The sequence below is a fragment of the Miniopterus schreibersii genome (assembly GCF_964146895.1).
Source record: "Miniopterus schreibersii genome assembly, chromosome: X".
Taxonomy (NCBI): Eukaryota; Metazoa; Chordata; class Mammalia; order Chiroptera; family Miniopteridae; genus Miniopterus; species Miniopterus schreibersii.
Window position 1 is genome coordinate 75,641,735 of NC_138104.1, and position 16,120 is coordinate 75,657,854.

At 46.1% G+C, this 16,120-nt stretch overlaps 1 protein-coding gene across 15 annotated transcripts; it reads right to left on the reverse strand.

Moving 5' to 3' along the window:
- Positions 1–1,057: 1,057 nt before the first annotated feature.
- On the reverse strand, positions 1,058–16,094 carry USP11 (ubiquitin specific peptidase 11; the record flags this gene model as incomplete). 15 transcript variants are annotated; one of them, XM_081126225.1, is made up of 21 exons in its annotated part: positions 1,058–1,588; positions 1,663–1,751; positions 1,928–2,043; positions 2,128–2,277; positions 3,422–3,534; positions 3,757–3,827; positions 3,917–4,159; positions 4,342–4,394; positions 5,059–5,265; positions 5,918–6,012; positions 6,125–6,208; positions 6,349–6,573; positions 6,953–7,111; positions 7,213–7,386; positions 7,764–7,863; positions 7,989–8,050; positions 8,172–8,317; positions 8,706–8,823; positions 9,123–9,253; positions 9,425–9,534; positions 15,958–16,094. In XM_081126225.1, 21 exons carry the CDS (start codon positions 16,092–16,094, stop codon positions 1,445–1,447), a joined length of 2,727 nt encoding a protein of 908 aa, XP_080982351.1. In that variant the 3' UTR covers positions 1,058–1,444. The 15 variants fall into 15 exon arrangements, with proteins under 15 accessions (XP_080982351.1, XP_080982350.1, XP_080982349.1 ...); XM_081126224.1 differs by having other exon boundaries at positions 3,917–4,162; XM_081126223.1 differs by having other exon boundaries at positions 4,330–4,394.
- Between the last annotated feature and the right edge of the window lie 26 nt (positions 16,095–16,120).

Sequence of the window (16,120 nt, forward strand, 5' to 3'; positions counted from 1 at the left end):
TGTCAACTGGGAGCTTGGTGAATGGTAATGCTAGACTGAGTGACCCTCAGAGTAGGTCTTGTCAGGTCTAATGCAGCAGCAGGCTGGGGGGAATGTTGAGGCCCTGACTGTGGAAATGGTCCCTCAACCACCACTGAGCACAATTCCCTTTCTCAGTGTGACAGATTAGTGGCTTATGTCCAGACACCATACATTTGTCCACTCCACTCCATCCCACAGCTGTGCCCACAGAAGCTGTTTCTGATAGTTGGCACCTACAGGAGGGGTCAGGTAGGAAATTTCAGTGCTTAAATGGGATCTTATGCTCACACTATGTGCAAACCATTCTGTGATAAGACTCTCCAACTCTTTTCAGGGATGAGGCTGGAGGGATTCTGCCTGGTGGGGAAGCTGGGGTCACAGTGATATAGGGACTAAGTACAGGGGCAACACAGGCACAGAACTTTTATCCTGTCAGGTTGGCTGGTTTGGGCCAGGTGTACCACCTCTGCAGTTCTCACAGGACACTACTGGGGACCTGTGAAGTGGTCTGGATAGTCTCTTTATGCCCAGAAACCACGCATTTGCCCACGTGGATGTCTGTTTGTTCCAGGTGCACCTTTCCTCATCAGTTGTAGTGCAGGTCATGTCCACAGAAAGATTTCCAAGCCCGGGCCCAGAGGTCAAACAGCCCTTGCAGAGACCACCACCAGTGTAACTGATGAGGTGTGCTGACCTCCCGATAGGACTTCAGCAATTGCTTGGCCTCTGTACCTCAGTTTCCCCACCTGAAACTGGAAATGACAACTCTGGTGTGAGATTGTGGTGAGGATCATGTCAATATGTGTAAAATGCTCTGGAAAACACAGCATGCACTTGGTGCTGGGAATCATGTCTGGCGTGCAGATGGTGCCTCAAAAGCACTTCGAATGGCACCTGGCACACAGCTGGCACTCAATAAGTACTCAGAGCAGCATCCACCACACACCTAGCATTCAATAAGCACATATAACCACACAGGCATACAACTGATGCTTAGTAAGTATGTGAAGGAAAAAACAAACGCCATATTGCCAAGGAACACACTGGCACTGGCACTTTATATATACACAGTGGAAGGTACAGGGTCTCAATAAGAAAATACACTCTGTGTTGAGGTGTACCCCACCACCACCCTATCAATACACCCCAGGTTGAAGACACAGGAAAGGGAACAACCATAAATACAGGATAGAAGGGAAGGTTAATGCTCTAAGAGGCAAACACAGGCAGGGACACACTGCAGGAGGAGACACAACCTCTTCTTCCCAAGGAAAGAGCAATATGGCGGCACAAGAGAACAGTAGCCACAACTAAGCCTGTGATGCCTGGCACGGGACACCTAACATGGGTAAGGGGACAGGAGTGGAGAGGGGAAGGAAGAGAGCAGAGATAGCTTCCTTTCCTGTGGCAGGGCCAAGGCTGTTCAGTTGATATCCATGAACTCAGATTTGGGTAGGGGATCACAGGCAGGAGTTGCTGGGGGGTCAGATAAGCCAGGCTGGGGCTTGGTTTGTAGGCGACGTGCCACATCCTGGCGTTGATAGAAGAGGACATAGGCTGCCTTGGACTGCAGGGAGAGAACAGGAGTCAGTGTGGATCGGGGTGGGGGAGGGTCAGGAGAATGGAGGACAGAAGTCACACCTCAATCTGATTCTCAGTCACAGGTGAGACGCTGTTGTCATCAAAGTAGTGCCACTGCCCACTGTCCTTGTTGCAGGCAAATGTTGTGTCTGGAAGAGAGGGGGAACTGTCCTCACCCACCCTCTGGCCCCTAAGAGGTGTCCAGGTTCATTCTCTCACTCCTCCCACCCTTGATGACCTCGCTACTGGCTCACACATCTAGTTGCCCCCTGGGGATATCCTGACCACCTCCGCCCCTCACCCAGGGCATGCCCCTGCCACATACAGTGTCCATCACGCAGGCCCCCATAATGGTTGGACACTGCAATGAGATCGTATTTGTACAGCTCTGGAGCTGACTCGTCCTGCGGCTTGATGACAAACTCGGAGAAGTCTAGGTCCCTGTGGGTGAAGGGAAGGTTAATACCAGCATACCCCCTTCCCACTCCCTGCCTTCCCCCCAGCCAGCCTCCCTGGGCCCCAGACCGAATAGGAAACTCCACAAGGGTATCCAGCTTCTCTCGGGAGAACTTGGTGTAGGAAAAGCGCTTCAGGTGGATAATGAGCGTCTCAGGCAGTGTCCACAGGTCCAGCTTCTTGGTGGCCAGCTGGTGCTGCTTGCAGGAGGGGCAGTACCTAGAGACAGAACTCGAGTCAGTACGCAGACACTTTCTGGGCATGCTTTGGCCTTTGTGGGCCCTGTCCAGTCCAGAGATGCTGCTCTTATTTCTAGCCTGCTTGTTACTCTAGTTTGTTTTTCACATGCCATTCATCAAGGGCTCACGAACTGCCTTCTCTGTATATGCTTTTGTGCTAGCATGTATTTTTGTTTGGTTTCTGGTCCATGAAGCAGAACAAGTTTAATTTCAGAGCCTGCCTCCGGCCCTCGTTTTCTATTTCACTCACTCATCAGGCATTCACTGACTGTACCGCTCAATCTTCTGGCACCGCTTTGTACAGTGGTACCATGGTTTTCGAATGTAATCCGTTCTGGAAGACTGAGTTCTGAAACGTTTGAAAACCGAGGGATCAACAGCTGACAGCTAGGCCTCAGGATCTTGCACTCAGCGGAAGCCGTGTGGCATGTTCAACTTCCAAGGCATGTTCAAAAACTGAAACATTTACTTCCAGGTTTACGGTGTTTGTGAACCGAAATGTTCGTCAACGGAGACACTCGAAAATCAAGGTACCATGGTACTCCTGTTCCCTTTCTGCTCCACAGAGATGCTCTTATTTTTGAGACTGGCTTGATCTTTTTGGCTCTCTATGTTCTGTTTATTCTGCAAGGATGTACTGAGCACCTACTGCACACCGCACACTATTATAATCAGTGAGAAGAGACACACAATGAGCTTAAAGTCTTCAGTCTCAGGGGGTTTAATCTAACAGATAAGACAAACAATGATGCAAAAGGGGATCTAGGATGTGACATCAAGTGGTATTACCCAGCCAGAAAGAGTAATGCTCAGCCAGGAAGAGCTCTGGGAGGTAATATATGGAGGTGATGGGGTAGTAAGAGAATCTCTCTGATAAGGTGACATTTGATAGGAAAACTGAACAAAATGAAGGAGTCCAGTCCAGAACCAGAGGATGAGCATTCCTGGGAGAAAGAACAGCCCTGGCAAAGGCTTTGAGGTGGGAATGTGATTGGAGTGTTGGTGGCCAGAGTGATAGGAGGGTTTGAGTGAGGGGGAGGGGAGAAGGAGGTATATTTAGAGATAATAGGGACCTGGGCAGATGGTCCCACCCAGCTAGAGCCCCAGAGGCCCTGGTCCCTCACCAGGGGTTTTCCTTCTCCAGGGTCTCCACAGTGGTGAAGAGCTCAATGCACTCCTGCAGCCGCACAGGAGCCTTCTTCAGCACATATCCAACGCAGTCATGCTTGACGTAGCCCTAGGGTGGGAAAGTGGTGGCCCGCCGGGTGTGGGCAGATAAATAAAAGGGAGTAGGGGTGGAAGACACATACAGCAGAGTGGTTTAGAGCATGGACTTTGAAGACAGGAATCTGAGGCCTTGAGAACTCTGCAGTCACAGCTTGGAGGACTTGGAGGGATGTGTGAAGAGTTGAAGGGATGAAGCTGCAAGTGCCCCCCCAACCCCTGGGACCTTGTTTACCTCAGCCTCCACCTCATCATAGTAACGCTTCTTCATCTCTGGGTCCCAGTCGATGGCAATGTATGGCTGGGCTGGGGGTGAGCGAGGTGGTCATGGGCCCTGCTGCCAAGGAAATCCCCCTCCTGCCTCCCCAACACTGGGTCATAGCTAAAGGAGACACCTTGAGTATCCTCGTTAAAGTTTGAGCGGTCGCTGGTCCCATTGGAGTTCACTGTCTGCAGGGTGAACAGGTGCTTGCGCCGTGCTCTCTGGGGCCAGTGAGATGGTCCAGGAGAGTTGTCCGCGGAGGCCCGGCTCCCGCTAGCGACTCCAGAGCTGGGCCCAGCTTGCTCCGGTCCAGGGTCTTGGGAGCTGCCCCCAGCCACGTTTCCAGAATTGGGGATGCTGTTCTTACCCTCCATGTCTACTGGGATAAGGTAGGATGTCAGAGATGGATCTGTGTGCACCCTAGTGGGTGAGTGGCAGTGACTATCCAGGTGGACCCTATGGGTGTCAGACTTACCCTGACGACCCCGCCCCCCGACCCTCTAGCCAGGGAACCGCTTGTACACAAACCCTTGTCTATCCTCTTACCTTCTTCCTCACCTTTCTCATCACCATCATCCTCATCATCTGAGCTGGGTCTGGTCACATAGCGTCTATGGAAAAAGCAAAGGAGACTCTTGAGGGGCACAGGGCAGGGAGGACAGAGCCCAGGATTGTACTCTGCTTGCTACGGGACGCCACCGATAAGCACCCACACAAACAGTTGTTAATGAGGAGCCTGGAAGGTCTCAGAAGATGACACAGAAACGCATGAAGATGTGACCCGACAATGGAGGATCTGATGTGCCACAGTTAAGGAGTGTGGATCTTATGTGGGATAAGCCCATAATGCAGACACATGATCTGCTGTAAGTTTCAGTCAGGGAAGGCCTCTGAGGAGTGGATTTGTAAGTGGAACATGAGGGAGGGGTTAAGCCAGACAGCAAGCAGTATTCTGCTGGTCTCAGGACTCTGGATTGTAAACCCAACGAAAATCTATCGGTAAAAACACAAGTAAGCAAGCCTGTACAAGGAGGAGACAAGTACAAGATGAAGTTGTCTGTATTTTGTCCATTTTGTTCACCTCTGTATCCCTAGCACCTAGGAGAGGCAGTGGCCAAGCCAGAGGTTTAGAGAAAGAAAAAACCTACACAATCCTCTCTGACCGTATGAAGTCTGAGCTGTCTTATGGCCATCAAAGGGAGGTGGCAGCCAAGCAGCTAGACACCCAGGTTTGAGTTCAGACCCCAACCCCTGTCCTCTGAAGGGCAGACTCACGAGAGGCGGTACAGCAGGATGTGGTACAGGGCATCCCAGGAGAGCCGGTCCCGGGGCACCGACACCAGGAGTGGGTGTCCGAAGAGCATCAGGCCATAGTAGGAGTTGTTGTAGTCCCGGGCTGGGGTGCGCTCCCGCAGGTAGATAGGGATCACCACATCCTCCCTGGTGTTCTCAGTGATAGAGGACCTGCCTGATACCTCATATCTGCAGGGGTGGACATCAGGTCATTCCTGATCAGGACACCTAAGAGGGATTCTTGGACTCTGATCAGGTTGATCCATCCACTCACCCTTCACAACCTGAAACGGGTCTAAAGAGTCACCCAGTGTGTTGTGCTTTGCAGACAGTTAGATGATTTAAATGGCACATTGTTTATGTGATGTTTTATAAAGTACTTTGGTGTTATCAAAGTGCTGGGGTAGTGAACAAAAACTTTTACTCACTAAGGGATTTAAAACCATTTTCTTTTTGGAAAACACTGCTTGGTTTACAAAGAACTTTCATACTCGTGAAGTACTTTCTATTTCAGTTACCCAAAGATTTTAATGTTTTGAATGTTCTCATGTTCAGAAAGCATCTTAAGTGTTTTTGAGGACTGCAATATGAGAAAGGAGTGCAGGTCAGTGTCTGGTACACAGAAGGTGCTCAGTAAATACTGAATAAAGAAACCAGAGCCCACCTCACATAACAAGGAAGAGGATGCCCTGTACTAGGGTCTGTCACCCCAGCCCACGCCCCACTGAGGCACATGGCTAAAGCCTTGCACAGGGGAGGTGCCCTATCAATTGGACAAGGGAAAGTGGTTAAGCAAAAGATGATCCTGAGGAACCCCAATATCCCTGGTACCCTCACTCACATGAAGATATCATCTCGATCCAGGATGGTGCTCAGAGACTCCTCCAGTTGGAAGATCTTATAGAAGCGGTGACTGAAGACATCGGCCACCATCATCTGGGAACAGGATACCGAGAGGGGGCTAGTCAGTCTGTAAGGTCACTCCCCACAGGCCCTTCAGCCTCCCTGTCCCTGAATCCCACCCTAACTCCCATCTGCAGAGCCTTACCCTTTCAGGCGAGACACCAGTGTGTTTGGCCAGGGCCACACACAAATCTGAGATCTTGCCTTTCTTGGGGACCACGAGTCGGTGCTGAGGGAGAAACAGTGTCCACAAAGGAGCAGAAGGGCATGCAGGAAGTTAGTGCAGGAACCTTGAGGCATGGCAGAGTAATCAAACGAGCTCTGGCTACACATCCCTCATTATGTCTCCATGACCCTATTCCTCCATACCTGCTCTGGCTTGCGGCGGGGGTCCATGGAGACAAAGAAGACCTCCATGACCCTCTTGTGGCTGACAGGCAGTGGGACACTGAGGTAGCAGAAGGGGTCAAAGGTCACAGACACATTGCCACAATCAGGACACACCAGTGTGGACTTGAAGAGTCCGTGGAAAGTGTCCACAATCACAGAATCGTTCCTCCGTTTGTGGTTCTGCCAGGCCTCCTGAGCGACCTCCTGTTGACAGTATCATGGTGGGTGGTGGGGCTTGCTCGGAGCAGGGGGGAACCATGGTTTGGGGTGGATGTGCATGGGGTTGAAAGTTAAGGTTAGGGTCACTGGTAAAGTTCATAGATAGATTTACGGCTAGGACTGTCTGGAGCCTTCACTGTCAGGACTGGGGTTTACTTTGGGCAGCAGACTGGGTGGGGGTTAACTCTGGGTTGGGTGTGGGGGCAGATGTGGTGTTGGAATCAAGGTTGTGACTGAGGTTCAAGTTGAGGTCGGGGGTGGGCTGGGGTGGAGGATATCCCAAGGAAGCCAGAGAATCCCCGAGGGAGAGGCCCTAGTAGCTTTAATGGGGCTCTCAGGATGGGGATAGTTAAGGAGCACCTACATGGTCAGGCCGCCCAGCAGCATCACACAGCTCCACATATTCCTTCTTCTTTACACGATTGAGGTCCTCATGCAGCCCATCCAGAAGGAACGACAGCAGCTCCTGCGAGTCATGCTGCTGGTAGCCCAGAAACTGGGATGCAAAGTGGCCAACCTTGGTCTGAGTAGATAGACAGGGCCAACAGCGCAAGAGGTTAGTTAGGAGAGTCAAGAGAAGTGTGTGTGTGTGGGGGGAAGGGGCAGCCCAAGGCTGAGTCACACCTTGAACACATTGGGCACGATGGAGCGGTGGTGGCCAGACCAGGCTTGCTTCACCAGGTCCGCATAGGCCTCTGCGATCTCACCCTTCATGCCCAGCGGGTTGCAGAAGTTGAGCTCCTCCAGGTAGCGGTTTTTGAGGAAGTACTCGGTGAGCTGTGGCACATTGCTGAGGCACTGCAGGGGGCAGAGCCAAGAGAATGAGGTGGAGAAGAGGAGAGGAGAGAGAGGTGACCAAGATGAACCAAGAAAAGAAAGTGAGGAGGAAGGGGGAAGAAAGAAGGGACAGGGGGATGGGGGAAGGAAAGGTGCAGGAGTAGGGGAGAGAAGATGGCAATATTTCAGGAGAAGGGGGAATGTAGTGACAAGAGGGAGAAGAAAAGGGAAAGCAGGGAGCCAGTAGAGGAGAAACTATTGATGTTTCAGGAAGGAATGGCAACATTTGAAGTCAGACTTGTGAACCCTTGTCCTGAAGACCCTGTAGCTCTGTCCTTAATCCCACTGCTTGAAGCTCACCCCTGTGGCTGTGCCAGACACAGCCCTAGTAGACCCACCTGCAGGGCCGAATTCATGAAGCACGTGTTGCCCAGGTTGGTGAGACCACAGATGCCTGGCTGGCCCTGGAAGTTCTCATCCTCCTTCGACGTGCTGCTCCTGTGGTGGATGAGAAACTATCAGCTGAGGACCTACTTACTACATGTGGGTGAAGTGTGCTTATGGGCTCCATTGTTCTGCCTACTGTGGGACCCTGCTCTGGGCCAGATACCCCAGGGGCTTACGCAGCACGTGGCTGTTTGCTGGGCCAAGTGCCATCCTTGCTTCGAGTCTCCATGATGACCAACTGGTTGGAGGAAGAGAGAGAAAAACACAAAAGGCATTTGTGGAGGGCCCATGGGCACCTAGCCCTCACCTCTCCCAGTCTGAGCACTGCTGGGGACCAGAAAAGCCCTCCCCACCCTTACCTGCCCAGACTTGAGAGCAGCGTCAAGCACTGTGACACGTGTGTTGCACAACCTCTCAAAAGAGCCCTCCGCGTTCTTGACCCAAAGTCGTGTTTCTTCCTGGGGGTTCACCACAAACTGCTCTCGAGCGGTACGCAAAACTAGACCTATGGAGAGTGAAGGACACATTAGAGGTTGTCCTGGGACCCTGAATAATTGACCCACCTGGGCTTCAGACTCTGCCTCATCCCCATAGACCTTGCATACTTGGTCAACACCTTGTGTCCCCAATCAACTCTCCAATGGCTGAACTATACTCAGGACTTGAGACACCCAGCAAATATCCCCCCGCGATACCAGCTCTGCAGCTAGAATGCAGCTCACATACCATCGGGACCTCTCAGGGCCTCTGCCCAACTTGACCAAGGTCTTCTCAGTCCTTCAAAGTCTGCCAAGTGCTTTCTCAGTCTGCCACAGTCGAACCCCATGCATTCTTAGGTCACCGAGCTGACCCGTGGCTGGGAACGCCAACTCGTTCATGACCCTTAGACTCACCAATAGAATCTGTTTGGCTGAATTGAGCAGTGTGAGGTGTGTCCATATCACTGTGCTGGACAAGCAGCAGTTCTACTGGGTACACTTCGACCTCACAGATACCACGCAAATCCACGACCTGGCAGGGTGGAAGAGCACACATACAAGTGTACCCACACAGCATACACACACAGATGCAGCACAACCACCTCTGAGATGAGAGGAGCATAGGCACAGGAGAACACACACAGGGGATACACCAAGATACCTGTACAATGACCTGTGAAAGGGGAGGAGTGCAGGCACAGATGTATCTATATAGTTTATGTGGAGACACATGCACACACATGGGCCTGTACCCATCCTGGGCCTATAAGGCCTTCCTCCTACCCTGCCACCCCAGAATCTACCTCCTAGCACCTTCCACACTCACTATACCTTGCGTTCAATGGGCGGTTGGCCATGCTCTAGATCATACCAGCTGACCAGGTAATTCCAAGCAGCTGCTGGGAGCAGCACATAGTCCTCACCTTCCACCAGTCCCTTCTTGAGGTGCCAGTTTACGCTGTCTGTGAGGAGCAGGGGGAGGTGGAAGAGGAATAATCAGGGAAGGAAAGCAATGAGTTATTTGGCCATCTCACCAATGACCTAACACAGAGAAGGGGCTACGATCATTTGTAGGGACAGAAGGGAAAAGAACTCCAGGGCTAGGCTGATGTGGGGAGGAACAGGCCTGATACCTTCAAAGAGCTTAGCATTATTGATACAGCCAGGGATGGTGCTGGAGTCCTGGTTTCCTCCCTGCACGTACACTTCCCACTGTTTGTACCAGTGCTGCTCCACAAGGAACCTGGACCAGAGACGTAACAAGGGGTGTCACATGGTTATCTGGGGGTTAGTTTTACCACTTCCCAAGGTTATTAGATTAGAAGTATCAACACATTATAAATCAAGACAAGTTTCATATGTCACTAAAACTAACACAATGTTATATGTCAATTTATATTTCAATTAAGAAAAAGAACTTCCTCCCAGAATTCAAAACAAAAAAGAGTTTCAGCATCATATAAAAATTAGAAGCAAAACATTCAGTGAAACTCAGATTTGGATAGATGACCTAACTTAATTTTTTTTTTTTTAATTTACTGATTTTAGAGAGAGAAAGGGAGAGGGAGAGGGAGAAGGAGGGAGGGTGGGAGACAGAGAAACATCGATGTGTTGCTTCACTTAATTATGCATTCATTGATTGATTCTTGTATGTGCCCTGACTGGGGATGGAACTGGAAACCTTGGCGTATTGGGACGACGCTCTAACCAACTGAGCTGCCCAGCCAGGGAGAGATTACCTAACTTCTTAGGATACTAGAAGAGATTTGATTAATAGCAGAAGATGTGCTCAATAAAGGAAAAAACAAACAAACCAAAAACCCATACCCATGGTGCTAGGAAACACGAGGTTTTATTAGAGAATAAATAATAATTCACTTGTATTAGTTTGTGGTTTAACACAGTTAAGTTAGGCTCAAAATATGTTATTTGCAGCTAATGTTATTAGGCTTTAGCCCGTTGTTAAGTGTGCAGTGTTTGTAACAAAACATAAATGGAGGCAAAAATCTTCAGCTAAGAAATGGATTAGTAAATTCTGAAAAGCTTCTCAGAAACTTAAAACAATTTCAAATGCTAAAAGAACCGTAAGGCTTTCCTTCAAAGACTGCATATCACCGTTTTTCATCATTTTCGTATTTAGGACCTATTTTGGCTTTATAATAAATTTCTGAGCTTATGGTGATTAGTTCACTTTTCTAAAACATTGTGGTAAAAAACATATAACATAAAATTTATTATCTGAACCATTTTTAAGTATGTAGCTCCATCAGCTCTCTTTTAAAGTAGAAACTTTTATATGCACTGCTAGGGTAAACAGTTAGGTCTGATGAAATCTGCCTTTGTAAAATGTCCTGAGAATTTATCAAGTCTGAAAAATATCTGACATATACTAAGTGTGAAATAAATGTTAATGGTTACTGTTCAATCACAGGGCTTCAACATAAAAGCTCATGTACACACAGACACACAATCCCTGTCCTCTCCCAAACCTGCTCAGCAATGGTATTTTTTGACACACAAAAGGCTGTCCTAAATATTTAACAGCCTCAAATAAACACTTTTTAAAAAACTACAAAACTGATGAAAAATATGTAATATTTATTGTATTGGTAAGTTTTCCAGCAATTTAACCCTATAAAAGGGATTCTGTAAAATGGCTACTTTCCTTTGTTTATAGTTTATAAAAGGATTAGAGAGGTGGGGGAATGGAGGAATAGAAAAGCCCTGGGATAGTCACAAGTAGTTGTTGCTTGAACTATTTCTGTGGGTTGTTTTTCTCCCCCATCCCCACAGACCCTGCACTTCACTCATGCCAAAGACACTCTCTCCCTACCCAGACAGCTCCTGCCACAAACCTCCCATCACTCATCTAGAAGGCCCCATCACTGACCCTTTATCCCTTCCCCTTAGTAGTTTTCATTGCCTCCACTGACAGTCTCTGAGGTTAATTTATTCAGTTAAGCTAATTTATTGTTAATGGGACTTTCAACCCAAAAGCTGAGTAACTTTTAAAAAAGCAGATTTTTAAGGAAAATTAACATTAAAAGGCTACAACCTGAATTTCTAAAGGCTTCATAGAAGACTGAAGTTTTACATAAATTACTAACATGTTTCTTTAATTCAGAGACACTTAAAAATTTTTTAACATCTCTGAAATTGGGATGTTTCATAATCTGTCAGCCCAGGTGGCAGTCATACAGAGTTATTATTGAGTGAAAAGCACCTGTGTTGTTATATTTACTTCCAGGTATTAGATTTTTGGGGGATGCTACCATAAATGGTCTCCTTTAAAATTTAATTTTCTAATTTCTTATTGCTAGTATGTAGAAATACAACTGATCTTGCTGAAGTCACTTATGTTTACTTGTGCTTCCTCAAATTTGTTAAAATGCTATGAAATATGTGTTTATGGAAGTAAATTACTAAACAATATTCCTTGTCCTCCAGTTCTCTCTTGTATCTAGAGAAAATAAAATTGGTTATTTTGGTTAAGACAATAATTTACATAATTCATTAATTATACTAGGTACAATAATTACAGAGAAATAGAAATATGGATATAAATTAAGAGACATGATTTACTTGTTCAGATGGCAAATGTAATATTCCACTGTTCTGAATTTATTATTTATATACTTGCATAAGCCTAAATACATATATAAAGGCATATAAATAAGTCCTTTACTGTAAATTATTACATGAATGTACCAGAGGAAAATTAGAATTTAGGCGTTTTTCTGTAAAATGATCACATTAATTTATGCCCAGATTAGAAGTTCCTTTTTTGTTACCAAATTATTGTTAACTCTTGGTGCTTTCTGACATTCCCTCAACTCATTTTAAAACATACCTTAACTCGTTTTTAAAAGAGATTCCTTGTTTTAAAAATAAGTTAAGCTCTTAATAATCTTTGCTGTTTATCATCGTGTTTTTACAAAGTTCACTACAATATTTTTTTGTCTTTACTTCAACTTATATCTTGTCTTTTCTAACTATTCTTGATTTGTCCTTTCCAAAATTGAGGCTCCAAATTGAGAATAACAACACTGTTAAAAATGGTCTTTTATGCCTCAACTATCTCTGGGAGATAACAAAGATTTGCTCTTTCACTCTATAAAAGGAATGACAACAGGCATAATTAGATTTATTTAAAATTCTCCAAATTTTTATTAAATTTTTAATAAAAGCTCTTCTTTTCCAAACTTAATATTTAAAAAAATGACAACACGAAAAGTTTATCTTTTCATGTAATTAAAGTATAATTAAATATGCTAATTAAATATGCTACAATTAAATCTTTATGTATAATTAAATATGCTAACGTAAGTTTTTCAATAACTGCATACTTTTCAAGCTAAAAAGAATACTCAAAGGCTGGTACAGTGACTGTCTAGCAAAAGATTCCCCACTCCAGGATTCTAGATTCACAAACCCCCTTTCCCTTTTGGTTCATGAAAATCTGAACAAGCACCGGGGTACTGATTTAATTATACAAGAATTAGATCCAGTCGCCAAGGCTTATCCTACCTTGTGTAAGAGCTATGGCAGCAATCGCCAACCAAACACGAAAATTTCAGTTGATTTAGTTCTAGGGTCTTCATTAAATTAATGGTTCCCCTATGCTGTGCAGCTTTCTCCATTGACAGAATAATCTCAACATTTCTAGGTTAGTCCTTATCTTCAATGAACATGCTGCTGTTTTCCCTTCACATATCACTATTCTGTAACACCGAATCCAACCACCCTCCTTCCTTTACCTGAACAAAGAACTGCATGCTTGCTTACCTGTTAGGAAACTACCCACACCCTGAACATGCCTTCTAAAGAACTCTTGATTTAATCACCCTTGTAGATGGTTCATCCTCAAAAAGAAAAAACTAAAATTTGCCAAGGAAGCTATACTATTATAGATTTGAATTTACTGTTAAAATATAAGCTTTTCTTTAGAAATTAAATCAGTTCAGATGGCCAAATTAATTGCTCTTGCTCACATGTGCTAGCTGACAAAAGATAGAAAGTACAAATATTAATGATTTATAAACACAAATTTCCTGACCACTACAGCAAACCCCTGGAAAATGGACAGCAAATTAAAGAATCTTGAGATGCTTTGCTCTTACTTAAAGAGGTAAGGATAAAAAAAACGGAGTTAAGAAAAAACACTTCATGATATTATCCGCAATAGCAGAGATAAACTGGCTTCAATACTGAACCAGCATTGGTGGAGTAATTTTTTTGACAGAACATACTTTTTAAATTCACATAATTAACCATTTTAAAAGCGAACAATACAGTGGCATTTCGTACATTCACAATGTTGTCCAACCACAAGCTCTATGTAGTTCCAAATCATTTTCATCACCCCTAAAAGGAAACCCTGAACACCACCTCCAAAGGGCTATAAAGACATTCTAGTTATTGTTGTTTATTCTCAGGATGGAACGAGATTTTTCCTTGCTAAAAAGCTATAGCGTAACGGTTAAAAAAAAAAAAAAAAAAAAAGGCTCGGTTTTGAATTCCCGATTTAGGGAATCTCAACTTTGTTTCTCCAGTAACAGAAATACATATTTTTACCAGTACCGTGATTAAAGAACTCTGTAAGACTTGCAAACCTCCCTGTAAAGGTGAGTGCCCGCCTGAACCTCAGAGCCTACTCGAGACTTCAGACGAACGGCAAGAGACCAATATGGCGGGATGGAGAGAGTGAGGGGGAGGGTACTCAGGAGAGAGCTAAGAAATCAGAGCGCGGGACCAGTCTCCAACCATAAAGCCTTGTAAGTCATTTTAAGAATTTTAGCATTTACACTGCATGAGATGGGAAGCTGTTAAAACGTTCTGAGAAATGGATGGACAAAAATTATGTTTTTAAAAGAATTACTGTGTACGGAAAGAGGAAAACAGTACCTTCACAGTGGAGAAACCATGCAGATACCACCTTCACCAAGTGATCAAGGACAGCGTCACCAATGACGTCATGTGGATACCATGTACCACCTGATACGAGGCACGCGGTTTGCATCCAATATGATTTCATATATATCCTCCACAAAATGAAAGCTTAGACCACAAATACTATTTATGAATGCATACAGTGGTGAAAAAACATTAAATTAAAAATTCAGGATAACAGTTTCCCGGGTGAAGGGAGAGGGATTTTCATCTGGGAGGAGCACAGAAGTATTTAAGGTAACAGTCTGAATCTTAATCTGCGTGTTGAATACACAAATTTTTGTTTTATTGTTCTTCAAATTTTTTACTTCGAAATACCCAGAATAATTGCAAAAATAACAAAAAGACTTCCAGTACCCTCTTCATCCAGATACCCCAAATTTAACATTTTACCCATTTGCTCGATCATTGTTTCTTTAAGTACATTTTTATATATCCTATTTTTCAACTATTTGAGAGTAAGTTGCTTTACACGATGAGACCGCTAAATATTTCAGCATGCACTACTAAAATACTTTCACATCATAACCACAACACAATTATTAAATTAGCAGTATTAATATCTAACATACAGACCTAGTCAAATTTCACCCATTTTCCCATTAACATCTTTTACAGTAAAAGAGAAAATTAATTTAATTTTTAAATTTTTTTCTTCTGCTTCGGGATCCAATCCAGAATCACACGTTGCGTTTAGTTATGACTCGTTAACCCCCCCTTAATGCCTTCAATCTGGAATAGTTCATCTTTTGTCTTTTACAACCATGAAATTTTTGAATAGCACAGGCAGTTTATTTTTATAGAATAAACGTTTCATATAGTCTGCTTAGGGATTACGTATTTTTCACCATTTTAAAAACGAGATGCAACTCGGCAAGAAAGAAAACGAACCCAGAAACAGTATATCGCAAACACTGATTAGCAATGAAATCAGTAAAACAAGCCTATTTATGAAGATACTCATTGACACTTTTCTTTAAAATAGCTTTTTTCCCCTGATGACAAAAACAAAACTACTAAAACAGAAAACAAATGCAACATCGAAAATCCCTCCCGTGCCAATCACCTGCACTTTCTCCCGTCCTGGGAAGAAGGCCTCTGCCACAGGCAAAAACCTCGCCGCGTCACTAACTTTGCTCACTCGCAGGCGCCATTTTCTGCTTCACCAGCACCACCTCCCCTCTCGGGCAGTCTTTCCTTGGCCTCAGGGCACGCCCCTCGGCCTACGTCAGGAGCCTCGTTCCCAGGCGCGGGCTCCTGACTCCCGCCCAGAACCGTTGGGCTCGGATTTCGCTATGCTACCTGACGTCACCGCCCGGTCTCCTCCTCTGGCGTCGCGGAGCAATCGCTACCGCCCTCTGACGCCACAAAACCCAGCCTCCGTCGCGGAGACCGCCTCCTTCCCAGGCTCCTAGTGCCACCACGCAGGCCCGGGCCCACCCCCACGGCCGTTTCTTCTCAGGCCCTGCCCTCTGTCTCTCCACAACCAACCCCATCTAGTTCTCAGATGTCAGTCAACACCACACAGGCCCCGCCTCTTCCTCCATACCACCCAATTCACTCACCGGCACTTCCCCGCCCCTCCTATTCTTCGTTCCACAGGCCCCTCCCCTTCCCAAACAGCAGATCTTCTGCGGACCTGCGCGTCGCGCCCCCCACCGTCACCAGGACTCCCACCGTCTCCTCAACCGAGGCTCCGCTCGCAGCCCTGTCTCACCAGCTTTCGCCAGCCCGCAGTGGACGCTCTCGCCCACTCTCGATCTGGCGCCGCTGGCTGTCCTGGTCCGGCATCGCTTCGCGCTGTGGCGCTCCATCTTCTGCCTCAGTCAGCGGATTCGCTCCGACCGCCGCCATCGCCGTTCGCCTTCTTCTCCCAGCCC